Raw genomic sequence first — 16704 nt, forward strand, 5'->3', positions numbered from 1 at the left:
CGAGGTATTCCTACATTGTGAATCTAAGGATGGTACCTTTTTCCGATATTTGGTTTACTATTCCCGCTAACTATATATCTTATCGTCTAAAGAAGCACCTCTGAAACTGGCATAGCTCGGACCTTCCGACGTGAAGAAGAACAAGCATGCGTATTCGCCATATTGTGCTTGTCATTGTGAAATTTATCGACAGCGAGTGATAAATTTGAAGTACTAATCTAACACGATGGGTCACGAAAAGAACGAGAAAGAAACCAATAACACGGATACTAATGAGAATAAAATCTCGGGTAATATTACACATTCAAGCAATGTCAAAATTTAGCCGGCAATTGAACATTCGCCGGCTCCTGCTCCCATCAAGTTATCACCGCATACCAAGTGTTATATTTAATCAAAGCATTTTCACCTTTTTTAGAGATAACATCGCCAGCCGGTCCGTCGAAAACACCAGGCAAAAGTCCAGAGGAAATGATCGACAATGTGAAAGGTATAGGCTTTGAAGAAATCATAGAAAAGGAATGAAACAATCACGAAGTGGAATATCGATTTTATCGAGCATTTCGTGGTCAAATTTTTCGGGGTTTGGTAGTTCAAAATCTGATTGAATCAGCAGATTGGAATTTGGGTGTTCTAATTGGCAGAGCCTGTTTTTTAAGTTCTTATGGTTTTTCTCTCCGTGAACTGGGCCAGGATGGATATTGATAAAAATGTGGTGAATTTCAGATAAAATAGCCTTTCCCTACAATTTTAGGTTAGTGCTTTATGAAGTATTAATTTGGAAACTCTAAACAGGCAGAGCTTAAGCTGTGGTGAAAGTCCTTTGTTGGAGTTTTACTACTAAGGACACCAGACAATGGAACCAAATGCCATAAAGTGAATATCTATAAAGTTTTGTTGTTTCCGCTGAAAATATGGTGGAGTTTTCCATAGAATTGATCTAAAAGTGATAGAATGATGTGCCTAAAAAGTGGCAGATTCAAATAAAACTTCCAACTGAAATTATGCAATGGAATGTTTAACACGAATAATTACACGTCGGTAAATGCATACCAGATAAAATGATTGCATACGCAGCCAAAGCTAGCTATAGAAAGCAGTTTGACGGCTGGGGCAAAAAATCTGCTCCGTGAATGTGGATGCCCTCTTATGTCACCAACGCATTTTCAAAGACACTGGATTTGTTTGTGGCTTTTGAATTGCAAACGGCGGCTCAAATATTGAAAGCAAAATATGGACTATATAACATTCGTTGCCAAAGTTACAAGTGGAGGATATTGTGCTCTTGTCGTGTTGGTGCTTCATCTGAATCTCCTTTCTAGATTAGCCGGACCAAGGCAACTAGGGAAATATAACATATCCACATTCAAAGTGGAAAGCGTATAAAGAACAGCACCGTTCATACTGGCTGATGCTCGTAATAGGCACATCTTGTGAACAAAATTAGAAGAAAATACGTAGGTGCAGCGCGTTGATAATTCGGCACGCCTACTGATTAGAGTGAAGCAACTTTGAAACGATCTTGTCATAATGAAGTCACACGGCATCTTTACGCGATGCATAAGTCATATCGGTTTGACTGGCATTCAACCGTGGAGAAATCGGTCGTCATTATGGTGAAGCCGCCATCATAATAAATTATTGTAGGTTATTAGTTGATTCGACTTCTTTTTTTTATCAGAACATACGATTCCAATGATAAAGACGGTCATGCGAAAAATAATAAAATCGAAAATGTCATATTATAAATAGATTAGATTTGCCACTGTTTTAAAACAAAGGTCAGCAGAATACAAGTCGCTCAAATTTCCATTTTTCAATTAAAATATGGCAAGAAAAATATAATTAAAGAGGGCATATAATGGCATTAAAGCTGTTAGACGAATATGATTGCCGTCGTTTCCCTCTAGTACTTTGCTGAACCAACTTGCTGTTCTATAACTGCTTTAATCTGCGTCGCATGCAAAATAGAGGAGAGAAGTGCGACCGTGTTCCTCTACTGGTTAGGTAGTTTTTTCCCTCAACTGCAATTTCTCGATTTTGGTCTCCTTTTGTTAAGTTTTGGGTAAAACAAAACCTTATTGAAATCGGGTTACTGCCTGTCTGTGACACGCATTTTTATTGGAGACAGTTATAGCGATTGACATCAAATTTTTTGAAAGGGTGGGAACTGTGAACGCTCATGCATACAGTTACATCATTCTACATCAAATTTAAGGAGGGGTTCCCATACGTGCAAAAGAGAGGGTGTAAATTTTTTTCACCAGATGTAGTCATGTAGGGTATCAAATGATAGGTCTCGGTTAGTACTTTCCGAAGCCGGTCTTGGTTTTGACATTTGTTGTAAAGGTGAGGAGTGCAGGGGGTCGAAAGTGATCATTTCTTTCACAGACCCTTTCTTAGAAACTATAAAACCGGAAAATCTGAAAAAAATCAAGAGGCAGCCACTATATGGTGTCCAAACTTCCAAATATCCTCCATATTGACATCTGTTCAAATAGAACTAATTGATTGCAGCAATATAGGCTATCATATAGAGCATGATCTTACTAAGTTTGGTGGAAATCGCACTATTACTAACAAAGTTACAAAAGGTTGAAATTGTCGCTTCTATGCAAATTCAAGACTAAATGCCAGTCTCAGTTGCCAGCTTGCGGTTTCCCGACTTGTTTACGTTTGTGAAGCCACTTCCCTACTCGACGGAGTTAGTGATAGGTCTTCGCGAGTGCCCGCCTTCTTCGAGAATGCAGCATTGCCCGGTATGCAGCATTCTTCCGTTCTATTCCTAGCTTACATCCATCACAGTACTAATCGGTCCAAGTCTTTTTGCCAGTGGGGCCAAGTGTGAATGCGGCCTTATCAATGACAACGTAAACTGAAAGTAATTTGATTTAAAACCATTGTTTGCACAGCTGTGGTGAATTCCAGGTAGAGGACCTGGTATAATGACATTATTGACATAGACTTGCCACACTTGCTCCAAAGTCGGCTCTCTTGCCCTTGTAGCCCTCGAATGATAAACACTATTCATTCGTGTATCGTTCTTGCTCTTATATTTTGCCAATTTTCTTCTTTTTAATATCTCCATGAATATTCCAGAAAGTTCGTTAGAGACCTTCTTCCTGGCACTCGAGTCCTGTCATCAAGTTGTGTTTAACCCATGGCTTGAATGGATTCAATGTCTATCACGAAATTTGATGTGATTTGTGAATACTTTTACATATAGCCAGTCGCGTCATTTTGTGTTGAGTTTGAGGGTGGCTCCCAATATATATGAAGGGGGAGTGTAAATTTTATTTCATAAAATTTGGACATGTGGGGTATCAAATGAAAGGGCTCAATTAGTACTTTTCGAAAATGTGTCTAATATTGAGAGCTCAAAATATGTGCCGCAAAAAGTGTTCTCAGAACCTATCCAACATCTCTACGAAATCTAGGCGTCAAAGTACATCCGGTTCCGATATCTGTATAAATAAAGTTAATGATAGTATATTTCGAGATTCGAGAAATCTACCCGGCAACCCCCCTTAAGATCATCCTAGAAATACAAAATTTGGCATTGATGTAAGGATAGCATAAGGCACAAGTTCGGAAAAAATCCCACTATTATTGAAAAAGTTATAGAAGGTGAAACTTTGGATTTTTTTGTGAAATTCATGCATTTTTCATCATTCATGCATGACGTCATCATTCCATATCAATTCGTCAATATCACAACGAAGTAAACTCATGAATGAATGATGGGTCGCAAAGCTTTCGTTTTTTAGTCATTTGTATATGAATATCGATTACTCAAGGTAAAAATATGTGTGTATATAGGTATATATACGTGCTAATAAAGTTTACGGGTAGTGTCTAATTTAGTTAGATATATTTGTAACATTATACCAGCGGTATTCAACATACGTACTATATATGCACATATGTATGCTTTTATGCGCGAAGTAAATCGCAAATATGGGTACGATCAATTGTACGTGCATGCCTATGTACAGTATTCTGTAATAGGCAGTTTATTTGTTTTTGGGTGAGAATAATATCTATGGAAAAATATGAAGGAATATGTTGGATTTGTAGCTATATACGAATGGAAGAATGGGCGTTGAAGTTTCTCACATAATATGAACACAAAATCTTTATACGTGAGGCGCGAGCTTGCAGTATTCTGACCTGTTTTGTCTACATCGACATGATAGATTTCATTGATTCTTCTTGGATGATTTTGTATTTGTACCTTGCTGTTTTACGAAGGGTTCATTCTATTTATTGGAATCAATTCAACATGCGCCTGTTAAATTCGATTTATTTGGAAACGGATACGACTGTTGTCATGAAATTTGGTGAGAACATGTGGTTTGTGGACGTACAGCAAGTGGCGCCATTTTCTGTTTAGTATAAGATGGGGAACCCCCATACATGCGAAAGGGGGTGTATATTTTTTTCCACAGAATATGATCATGTGGAATATCATATGAAAGGACTTGCTTAGAAATTGATCTAATTAGTGAGGGCTCAAAATTTATGCCCCGAAAAGTGGAACACCTCTCGGGCTCAGAATTTTATCCAAACGAAAAATCTGAAAAAAATCACAATGATGCATCTACAATGGGTGGCCAAATTATTAGGGCCACATTTGAAAAAATGCATAACTTCAGTTTATATCCAAGGAAAGGTAATAAACGTGTTATCAATTTTTGCAAGTTATTTACAATATGTTGTCGACCAGTATTGAGTAGACATTTGAAATTTATTTAAAACAATCCTATAGCGTTAAAAATAAAATAAAAATTTAATCAACTAATTTTCTGCTGGAATCATAACTCTTATTCTTCATGGAATACTTTCAATATATTTAATGCAGTTTTTTTTATTTCTTCGCTTCTATGCTTAACCACAATAGTTCTGTCAACTATATTTTATTCATTATATTTTTCTTGAAAATTTTGTGGTTTTTATTGATCCTTATAAGTCTTTAGTGGGGTTAAGTTCCGGTGAATTACCAGGTCTATCAAAAGCCCTCGTCTGGCTTTTTCTAAGAAAATCTCTGTTCTCTTTCCCATTTGCCATGGAGCAGAGTCGTACACAAATATAAAATTGCCTTTTGATGACCATTCGTGTGCTTGTTTCCAACACCTTTATATATTGGTCTTACCTCATTGTCTTTTCGACAATCTCTAGGTGCCCTGTAGTGTTGTTGTCAATCATTGACCAGGCTATTATACTGAATAAATGTTTGGCCTATTATACTGAATAAATGATGGAATCTTCCTTTGATTTTTAACCAGGTCTTTTCACAAAACATTATCTGTCAGACGAAGCGTAGACCGATGATTCGTCAAAAAGGCAAACTCGGAAAAAATTGTTGAGTTTAGACTTTGCAAAACAGAGGCTATATGACTGACTATTTTTATTAAAAAGAAGTTATTTGCATCTATTGAGCCACTTTATCAGCATTGCAGGAATAAGAAGTTTCTTTAATGGACGTCGAGATGAAAAACAGCTCTTTTATGCGACGTCGAACTGACCTTAGTGTTATTGAACTGTTTTCATCCTGGGTCTGCTCCATTTTGGTCATTAAAGGAACCTTTCTATTTTGGATACAAATATCCCTAATTTTCATCTCTACGCGAGGTTAACCTTCTACGACCAATTTGCCATCCAATGTGGTGTTAATTGTAATTTTGCACTAACTTTTTATTTGATTCTGTTTATACCGAGGCGCGAAACGTTTGATGTCAACGCAATTGAGTTGTCAGTATGGGTTATCGACTTTTTTCCCAAATTTTCCGCGGGAAAGATTAATTTTTTTTATAATAAAAACTTATAAGATCAATTGAAAAAAATAACTAATAAATAAATAGGTACTTAAAAATCATACGTAAAAATCACAAAACTTAAATAAAATCAACCTAAATAATCTCAAAATCAACCTAGAACTCGTGTAAGTCCAAACGACTATTATACCGCAAATGTTCACTATAAATTACGTTCAAAAATGCATTGTTACCACAACATTGTAAAAAATATAACGAAGTATAGTAAAAAGACATATTTTCCAAAAACAATAACAATAGCAACTAAATAATACATAATATGCAAAAATATGTTCTTAGAATTAGATGAAAAATGTCAGTGGCTCTAATAATTTTGCCACCCTTTTATACAAAATCTAGACTCTAAAATACATCCCATCCCCAATTTACCCGAAAACCTCCTTAAGTTCATCCTAAAAGTGCAATTTTAATTACATAATTTTGGAAAGTTTGGGGGAAATTCAACCATTATTTACAAAGTTATAGAAGGTCGAAATTTCACATTTCACGTTGATTTATCGTAATCTAAGACATGTATGACTTCATCATTTTATAACTTGAACTCACGGCAGAGTTGAATATATGAAGGAATTGAATTTTTAACTATGTACGAATAGACGACCAGATTCGAAATAAGTATCTTGAAACACCAAAGGCTGTAGCCAATCACTCAGGTATAAAAGGCTTTGAAAACTTGCATCGGTGGTCTCTCAGCAAGTTTTCCTACTTGCAGTGACTCACAAAATTGATGACACTTTCGTTGTAAATGGGATCGGACATTAAAAACACTTAAACATTTTGATATTTGCTTAGAATATTTATTTTATTGAAACTATAAAAAAGTTCTTCAGTACAAGATAAAAAATAAATATGTACTTCTGTAATACTCCAACGTGATCAATTTTGTGACTTTACATAACTATGTGGGGAAAATAAAGCTCATATTTTGTAAAAACGCGTCTGGCATCTAGAACGTGCTGAATTCTTATAATCATACTAAAAACTAGGTTTTCACAAATTTCCTGTTTTATTGCGTTCCATGCATCCTGCACATTCGGACATGATTCTGGTCTATTTTACTGTGCGCTGCCGATCATTGTCCTATTGAAAGACAATGTCCGACGCATTAATGCTCAAACCTTCAATGCTGCCAAACAAATGATCCTATAGAACCTTAATATAAGAGTCTGCTGTCCAACTTCTCCAATCTCCCAGGTCCTTTTCTTATCATACAGTCCCAATCATATTTTTTACTTTTTTTGGGCATGAATTCAGTCAATGCGAACACGCCGAGCGCAATAATAATGATATGATTGTATTTTACCTCAGCGATTCCACTATACCCATTCGCGACCATAAACGCTTTATTTTGGTTTCATCTCACCATATAACCTTCTCCCAATCATCTGCAACCAGGGATTTTTATTTTTTGGAAACGTCTATTACAATTTCTGGCGTCTCTCTGTTAGCAAGGATTTCTTTTTTTTGCGCCCTTTAAAACAAGCATTTCGCAGTGTTCGTCGAACAGTTTTTAGAATATTTCCAATTTGTCACATGTGTCCAAGGCTATGCCATAATTTCTAGTGCATTTACCGCTTACACAATCCCAAATTAATATACCGTTAGTTCTGCCTGGACCCAGAAATATGTTGATAACGAAAATTTAAACACTAAGCAACAAACATATGAAATGCTATTTGTAAATTTGTACACATTATAACTCCAGCATTAAATAACAAGCGTAACTAATTCGAGCTAGATCCATTTTGTTTCAGTTCAAAGTATACTGAAGGCAACCATTATGTTTATCTCAAACAAACAAACTTTACACGTTACCGCTTACTGCGTATGTATACGCATATTGTATATGCATTTAAATAGAACTTCACAACTTTCTATTGAAATCGAAAAAAACCTAGTTTTTTTTATTTATTGTCATATCTTGAGGAAGCACCATTGTATTTTATCTAATCCGTAGTCTTTCAAGTTGATTAAATTATCTTTCAGAAGCAGTATTAGTTATGAATCTATCATTTGTCAAAAAAGTAGAAATATCGCAATTTGCCTATATTGCAAAACAGTGTGGCTTTTTAAGGTTTTGTGTGAACCACAACCTTATTCAAATCGATTCAATAATTGTCTGTCCCTCTGTCATACGAGCTTTATTCCGAAACGACTGGAGCTATCGTCAGAAAATTTCGTAAGGATATCCACCCCTGGTTCATGCGAGTTTACTTTATATAATAATGACGTCACACACGTCTTGGAATGCGATGAATTCACGTGGAATACAAAACTTTGAACTTCTATAATTAGTAATATTTGCCTTCAGACTTTCTGGTCTCTTATATTATCACTTATACTGGTGAAACTTTCTGAAAGGGCCACGCAGACCACATCGACTCACAGCAATTGAAAAACTTTGTTTTGCTTCAGACAAAATTTTAAAAATCCAAATCGCATAGTATTATCTAGTAATCATGGTAGAAGTTCGATTATGGTATGAATCTATTTTGAATCTGCTAGTATTGGAGACGCGTTCTAACACGCCCGATTTGAATCCAATTAAGCTGTTAAAGGAGGATTTCAATTGCCAAGTGAGTTACTTGAGATAATGTAACTAACGAGGAACTTCAAAAATTAGTCAACAGAATGCAAAGAATTTGCCGGGTTGTGATCAAAGTGAAGCGGGTTCACTTTGATGAAAATCCTCGTTTCGACTCATTATGATTTTTTATTATCTTTTCGACATTTTTATACTAGGAAATGTACGTTAAACATATAGATTAAATAGATATTTGTAAATTTTGGTAAAATAAACTGGTACATGTCCTCAAAATATAATAATAAATACGAAAAAATGTTTTCGCTGTCAGCGTGCATCTAAATAATATTCTATAATTCCCGCTGTTCAAATGTATGACTCCTGCTGTATGATCTGACTGATCCGGGGGAATCTGGGGACTAATTATTCCCTACTTGACCTTAAAGGGTGCTCCCTGTCCCGTTGTCATTTTCCATAATTCCCGGGGTAATTTATGACGTTACATCTTCTACCAATGCTTTGTTTGGAAGTTCGATTAATACCTTAATTTAAACAATTTCCTCGCCACTTTCCTTAAAACTTTTTTAGTAAAATCAATTGTTCAAGTAACTTGAAATTGAATTGCTGCGTTTCGTTACTCTTAACACTCGTGATCACTTGAATTAATTGAAGTGAGGTTAAAAAATTGTATAATAGCATTTTAAATGTTTAATTAACCAAAAAAAAGTGTTGGGCATTTTTCTTTAAGCAAAATTGAAATAAAATTAATAATTGCATCCACAATAGCTTGGAAGTTATTCAGATAAACACATAAAATTAGCTTAGGTATCGAGAATTAACGAATCATAAAAAATGGAAAGGGTTAAATAGTTGTCGCGAAGAATATTCTGCAAGATATAAAAAAAAATAGTCAAGTATCTCTAAATAAAATCATATTTTCATCTTTATTACAGTTCTTGTGGATAAACTAACTCTCGAAAAGAATATTCTACGTGACAAAGTGCAAAAGTTTGCATTTTGGTCCACGCAACCTGTACCAAAAATGAATGAGGTGGTGGAAACAAATGAATCGATTGAACCCAACAAAGATGTCTCCGAAATACGGCAGGAACCGTACACATTACCAGATGGCTTTAAGTGGGATACGCTCGATTTAAACGATCCCAAAGTACTAAATGAACTTTATATTCTTCTTTACGAGAACTACGTCGAAGACGATGATGAAATGTTTCGATTTGATTACCAACCTGCCTTTTTGAAATGGTCACTACAGCCACCTGGCTGGATTCAAGACTGGCATGTGGGAGTGCGTATAGTGAAGTCGGGCCGTTTAGTCGGATTCATATCAGCAATACCTGGAAACTTGAGAAGTTACGATCAAGTATTGAAAATTGTCGAAATCAATTTTCTGTGTGTACATAAAAAGTTACGAAGTAAACGTGTGGCGCCGGTGCTCATTCGTGAAATAACAAGGCGAGTTAATTTGACGGGGATTTTCCAAGCGGCATATACAGCTGGTGTAGTGCTGCCCAAACCTATTGCCACTTGTAGGTATTGGCATCGGTCGTTAAACCCAAAGAAATTGATTGAGGTAAGTTTTTCATTGCAATTTTCTAGAGGATCTTAGTTTCGTTTTGCAAATGGTATATTATTGTCTCTCTCTCTATGTTGAACAACACGGTCTGTATGGATCAGGCTTTTTCCGTAGTCTTCGGGGACAGCCAACGGATTTCTTACCATTTTCCTGTTCCGCTTAAACTTTTTTGCGATATTTTAAATGGTCCATCTTTCCTTGCGGGAATTTATTATAATATAACTGTTTTTTTTTCACTTTTACTGAATCTTGTTTTGCGCGGCATCTTCAAAAAATTCTCCCAATATATTCCTTTTAGATTTTACTATAAAAACAGGTCACTGATTACCCTCGAAGGTAAATGTGACTATACTTTTGCTTGCCTGATAAATGGATTTTTCCATTATTTGTATTCTACCCGAAAATTATAGTCTTTAAAAGCGAAAATTTTATTATCGCTCCTATCCGCTCTGTAAACATTGCATTGTGGTAGACAGCCATACTGAAGTCAAATTTGTCTAGTAACGGCTCAGTTGCACAGAAAATAAATTCCTTTTCATTTGAGTTTTTGATATGAGCATGGATTTCTGTGTGAAGATTGTCTCCGTTAATTATACTTCCTGACTGAAACGTTTCATCGAATTTTCATTGACTATTTCATCAGATGCCGCGAAAATCGTGAACGCAAGGATAAAGAAATAACGTTCATTAGAAATAAGATTATACCGATCATCATTACCTTTTGAAAAATATTTTTCCTCCAGAGACCAAATTGTTGATTCAATTCTCCATTCCAAAAGTTTGGATAGTGAATGATGGGAGAATTCAAATTCAATAAACGCTCGCTCGCTGTTATGCATTTCCTCCGAACAAATCTTTTCAATAGCTTTTTTCAATGCCATGTTTTTCTCAATATGGATCTCATTAGCGACGTTTACGCTAAAGCGATATTGATTTCACTAGCGACTTCTACCTTGAAAATTGAATTCTAATTCTCTCATGTCGCTGCCAGTTCACAGCAAGAACTCTTCCATTATTGCCGCACTGTTGAATAATCTGGATCAGCTTATGAATACTATCAGCACCATGGTGCAGGACTTAATAAAGAACGAAAATATGATGTTGCAGATTCTTTTAAATAAAAAATAAATACGATCAAAATTACTCTTTGGAATGCTAATGTCATAAGCCAACACAGAGCTGCAGTTATCTTCTTCTTGAAAACTCATGACATTGATCTCTTTCTAATATCGGAAACTGACTTCGCAGAAAAAAATAAATAAATTCAGTGTTCCCGGCTATATTTCTTATGATGGTAAACACCATGGAGAGAAGGCGGGTCAACGATTTTATTTAAACGTCAGCGATATAAAGTAACTCGGGAGCAGTTTCCTCAGTTCCGCTCGAAACGTCTCACCATAGGGCCAAAGTTCTTACGGAGACTTGGGTTCTTAGCAAGAAAAATTGCGAAATCTTGGCCGCGTCCAAGAGAAGAATCCTCCGAAGAATTTTTGGCCCCCTACATGAGGATGGACGATTCCGTAGCCTACATAACCACGAAATCTATGAGCGATACCATGACGGCCAAGTTGTGGATAAAATGTGGCTCAATAGGTTACTGATCCAGCCCGGAAAGTCTATAAGGGCAATTATCTATGGTAGAAAAAGAAGACGATGCAGACCCTGCCTGATATGGAGCGATGGGGTAGATCAGGACGCCAGATAGCTTTTAGGGATATCGAATTGATGGATCTCGGCGCAAAACCGGGATGTCTAGAGTTCCTTATTAAGGCAGGCCTAGACCGGATACCGGTTATTGCGCCGTTGATGATGATGACACCCACTGGTTCAAAGTTAGTCTCTCCTAAAGGTTAAGAACTATATGAGGCGGTCTCTCATATCAATAAAATTCCAGACCTTATCGATTTTGGGGTCTCAAAAGGAATCACACGCAAATGTTCAATAGCGCAAACAGTTTATAAGCTATCGTCTGACCACTCTCCCGTAATTATCACGGTGCGAAATAAGCTTAAGCATAATAACTTTCAACCTGTACTGACGAACAAATCTACAAATTGGAGAACATTCAAAATGGAAATCAACGGTAAATCTATTCATCGACAATTTTAAAGCTTTTGCGGGATAAAAGACGAGCACGAAGGGAATGGCAACTACCTAGGTCTCAAAAAAGAGAAGCGATGACGGCTTTATGGTTTCTTACCAGGGCAGAGGCAAATCGTCAAACGCTGCCTCACCTCTGCTCTGGGAGCAGCGTGGCCGTAGCGGACTTAGGACCCCATCATTCTCAAAACGAATACCTAGGTCTCCCCAAGCAAAAAACAAACTCAATGAGATCAAAAATAGCGTCAATCGGCGCTTTTAGATCAGGAGAGTCTGATATTCAACGATTCCTGGGCGCGCTCTCTGCTTCTAAATCCAGTGACTATTCGTTGAGGAAAGCAGCCAAAAAGATTAATAGACCAACGTTCAGAAATGTACAATTAGCACCAAGCTAAGCCACCTGCAAACTTCCCTAAAAGATGCTGAAAGCATCATTAAAGAAACAGTAGAACCTAAAAAAGTCGCAAGCTGTGAAATTCAATCGTTAGAATCGGATATTTTCCAAATTGTTGGAAGAATGCAATCGTAACAATGATTCCAAAAACCTGGAAAGGATGCCACGCAAATTAAATCGTACAGACCGATAAGGCTTCCTCCGTCAGTATCGAAAGTATTCGAAAAATTACTACTCCAGAAGGTGTTCTAGCCAATTCTAGCAGAAAGCAACGTTATACCTGATTACCAATTCGAATTTAGAAAACAGCACGTTACAATAGAACAAGTCCACCGAATTGTATCAGAAATGAGCAGCACTCTAGAAGGTAGAAGATATTGCACAGCAATATTTCCAGATGTTGCGCAAGCATTCGACAAGGTTTAGCATGCAGCTGTTATTAATAAGCTCAAACGACTACTCCCTGGTTGTTTCCATAATATATTAAAATTTATTTTTAACGAAACCCCGATTCCAGGTGAAATACAAAGATATTCTCAGTGAACAGCATAAGATCAGAGCAGGAGTTCCTCAGGGGCAGATCTTCCTGTTAGCCACCACAGCTACCTTTGCTGATACCACCGACAATCTTATGTTAACATGCAGATCCAAAACTAGCTTAATTAATGTAATTGGAATGGCATCTAAGGGAAGTAGAAAACTGGCTTCAAAGATGAAGGATGAAAGTTAACGAGTTCAAATGTGTACAAGTAACTTTCACTTTGTGAAAAGGAAATTGTCCTCAAGTGAAGATCAAATGGGGATACACCTCAATAGAAAATTCACATGGAAAAAGCACAAAGAGGCGAAAAATCAACAAGTTAAACTTAAGTTCAAAGATCGGTGCTTAAACCTGTGTGAACTTTGGGATTTAACTATCTAACTATAGCTATCTGCTAAACCATCCAATATTAATCTGCTTCAGTGGTCTCAGTCTAAAATTCTGAGATGTATATCCGGTCTTGCCTGGTAATTCCGTAACATCGATCTCCATAAAGACTTGAAGACCAGGACAATAGTAAAAGGATTGAGTGTTCTAAACACTTAGCCAGACTGAAGAGTCAGCCCAACACATTGGCTAAAAAAATTTTATCTCATAGAAAATTCAAGCACACAGCTCCCTAAAAAAAATGTGCGCTCTAACTTAATTCAAATTTAGGGAAAAAACGTAAAAATAAATATATAGTTTAATGCTAACACAGAAAATTCTCAGTAGTGGCATGGGATTATGTTAATAACTTACTGGTTTTAAGATTTATTTGAAGCTTCCAATGTACGCTTAGAATCAAATAATAAACATTTATTAAAAAAAAAGTCCTGAATAGTTTAGACGATTGACTTGATAAAATTTCTTGAAAATTGGAATCAAGAAATGGAGAAAAAGATCCGGCGAATACCCAACTTTTCGTCGATGTCTACTCTCGTAAATCTTATACAACAGTTTTTCCAATCAACAATCAACTATCATCGATCTCCATGGAAAGCCTATCTCACTCAAACCGTTATCGTCTGGAAAATTTAAAAAAAATAACTTTGGGTATTAGCCCAAAAAGAGGGGCCCATGAGCCAAAACACTGGGAGGCAGTTTCTCTCCAATTGGTCCGGCCCGCCAAATAGATAACGGACCCAGGCGTCCTCAATTCAAAACAAAAAAACCTAATTCAAAGGTATCCTGTAAATCGATCAGCTGCCCCTGCCGACCCATTGTTTCCCACTTACGCCAAAATAATTTTGTGTGACAGTACCGAGTGTACCTAAAGTTGTTCCAGTGGAGTGAGTAAGTAAGAAGTTTTAAAACGTTTATTATTTTAGGGGAGAAAACATAGTAGATTTGAGCAAATAAAGATGTAGTTATAGAGGCTAGAAGCTGAGGAAAAAGGGTATCTGAAAAACGTTATGCTATGGTAAAAGAAAAAGATGGAAACAATTTTGTGTACTTTTTAAGCGACACCGAAGAAGGCAGAACAAGTAACGACGAACTTCGAATGGTCGTAAAAACTGGCGAACACCTACATATATACCATATTGCTATTGGCATTCTTCACTCCCATGTGTGCACATTTCTCTTCAGTTTGCCTGCTGGAATACAGTGTAACGCACCCAAAAAAAGCTCCATTTTACAAAACCTGAAAGAAATCTTTAAATTTAATTCGGATATAGGCGTTAGAGCATGAATGGATGAACATAATGACTATTACAAGACGGCCGGTATTCACCTCCAGGAAATAGAAAAATTCTATCCCTCTTTATTTACCTTTTGCATTCGAGACAAATTCTCCATAATAATGATTTTATTTTGCTTCGATACATATGCTATAATCAAAGTTCTGAATTCTACTTGCAGGTGAAATTCTCGCAACTATCACGTAACATGACAATGCAGCGAACTATCAAACTCTTCAAACTGCCGGATGCGCCTAAAACCAAGGGTTTTCGCAAAATAGAACCCCGTGATATGGATGCTGCCCATAAATTACTAGATAATTATCTAAAAAAGTTCAAACTATGTCCGGTATTCTCGAAAGAAGAGTTTCAACATTGGTTCACGCCAATTGAAGGCATTATCGATTGTTTTGTCGTTGAGAATGAAAATGGCAAGATAACCGATATGGTAAGTTACTACAGTTTACCGTCAACGGTAATGCATCATCCAATTCACAAAACGGTACGTGCTGCATATTCATTTTACAACGTTTCGACAAAAACGCCATGGGTTGAACTGATGAACGATGCCCTAATATCAGCGAAAAATATCAAAATGGATGTTTTCAACGCTCTTGACGTAATGGAAAACGAATCGTTTTTAGTACCGTTGAAATTCGGCTCGGGCGATGGGAATTTGCAATATTATTTGTACAATTGGAAGTGCCCAAGTATGAAACCGGCCGAAGTAGCTTTAATTCTTATGTAGTTTGTTGATTGTTTTTAGGAGAATAATTTTTATCAATAATAATTTTTTATGATCACTATGAGTTATCAACAGTGCTATTTTTCCTCTTTCGTATAAGCAAGTTTCCTGTGTGGAAAGTAAAATGTCGCTGAATCAATCCGTATACAAATAAATAATGACATTTTGTGGGAAAAACGTTTTCTCCTCTAGAAATTGCCATCTAGCTTCGATCAGCATGATATTAAAATTGTATTTATAATGTGAATAGAAAATAAACGGTGACAAGATGGAACAATATAATCAGTGGTTCCACTGACGGAAATATCTCGGTTCTTTACTTTAATCTTGTCATCATCCTGTTAGCATAGAATTTATTTATTTTATTTTGCGCATTTAATCTTTTGGTAATTTGTATAGCGAATCAGTTTAGCTAGTGTCAGTTCACAGAGTTTTTTATGTATTTATGGATTCAAATTTAGAAAGTGGGACACTTTCAATAAAGATAAATATGAATTATAAACTCCTAATCAAAATTATCTTTTCGCTCGACTTGAATATTGTTTGCTTGTGCTAAAACCTAAGCAGGCCTTCAGAAGTTTCTGCAATTCGAATCAGCAAACGAAACTAATTTATGGCTCCCACTAGTTATGTCGCACAAAACTGCACATTGAGTGTAATCAATTTATATCCGTTAATCGATGTTTCATCCATGGCAATTGAGTTATAAATGAGTTCCTGAAAATGGCAATTTAAAATCAGTTTCATTCTTTATAGTAAATTCTGAATTGATGACGAATCAACAGTTTAAACATTTTTTATTTGGAACCTTAATCGGCTAACGTTGACGGGGGTGTGTGATTAATCAATCAAAACATGTAAGGGAATATTTTCTTGAATTTAAGATGTTCAATAAAACTTCTAACGGAGTCAGTATAAACTATTAGATTCTGCTGCCATTATCTATTAGCTGTGATTTGGCAGGAACCGAATGAACGATTCCTAATCTATATATTATTCGTAAATTTACCACGTTACTGTCTGTCACACAACTGAATGGAATATAATATGCTTAGCAATGGTATAATTAAAGGGTTATATCTGTTTGGAGCCATTATAGGCTACAACCAATATGCCAACCGATTAAATCACTCTTTTGGGAGTAAGAAAAAAATTTATTATTGACACTTTTTTACAAAATGGCGACTCTAGGACCTTATAAACAAGCCAATAGCCAGCAGAACTCCCTTGGTTTATCATCCGGAAACATAATAATTTTTTTTTCATTAACTAGATAAGTGTAGCTAATGAAGTACAGACATGGCGGTGCTA

The 16704-nt window shown here is 36.2% G+C and overlaps 1 protein-coding gene across 1 annotated transcript; it reads left to right on the forward strand.

Annotated features, from left to right (window-relative positions):
• The first annotated feature begins 137 nt into the window (after nucleotides 1–137).
• On the forward strand, nucleotides 138–15745 carry LOC119648067 (glycylpeptide N-tetradecanoyltransferase). Its single transcript, XM_038049541.1, has 4 exons — nucleotides 138–290; nucleotides 419–490; nucleotides 9312–9949; nucleotides 14830–15745. The coding sequence occupies exons 1-4, from the start codon at nucleotides 227–229 to the stop codon at nucleotides 15394–15396; spliced, it is 1341 nt and encodes a 446-aa protein (XP_037905469.1). The 5' UTR covers nucleotides 138–226; the 3' UTR covers nucleotides 15397–15745.
• The last annotated feature ends 959 nt before the right edge of the window (nucleotides 15746–16704 follow it).

This window comes from Hermetia illucens, chromosome 2 (genome assembly GCF_905115235.1).
Source record: "Hermetia illucens chromosome 2, iHerIll2.2.curated.20191125, whole genome shotgun sequence".
Lineage (NCBI taxonomy): Eukaryota > Metazoa > Arthropoda > Insecta > Diptera > Stratiomyidae > Hermetia > Hermetia illucens.

What these genes read in the sequence shown, in the direction of transcription:
- LOC119648067 (XM_038049541.1), top strand. Translation starts at nt 227, where the DNA reads ATGGGTCACGAAAAGAACGAGAAAGAAACCAATAACACGGATACTAAT. An exon ending in TAATGAGAATAAAATCTCGG is followed by an intron (nt 291 to 418) that starts GTAATATTACAC and finishes CACCTTTTTTAG; the next exon opens with AGATAACATCGCCAGCCGGT. An exon ending in ACCCAAAGAAATTGATTGAG is followed by an intron (nt 9,950 to 14,829) that starts GTAAGTTTTTCA and finishes TTCTACTTGCAG; the next exon opens with GTGAAATTCTCGCAACTATC.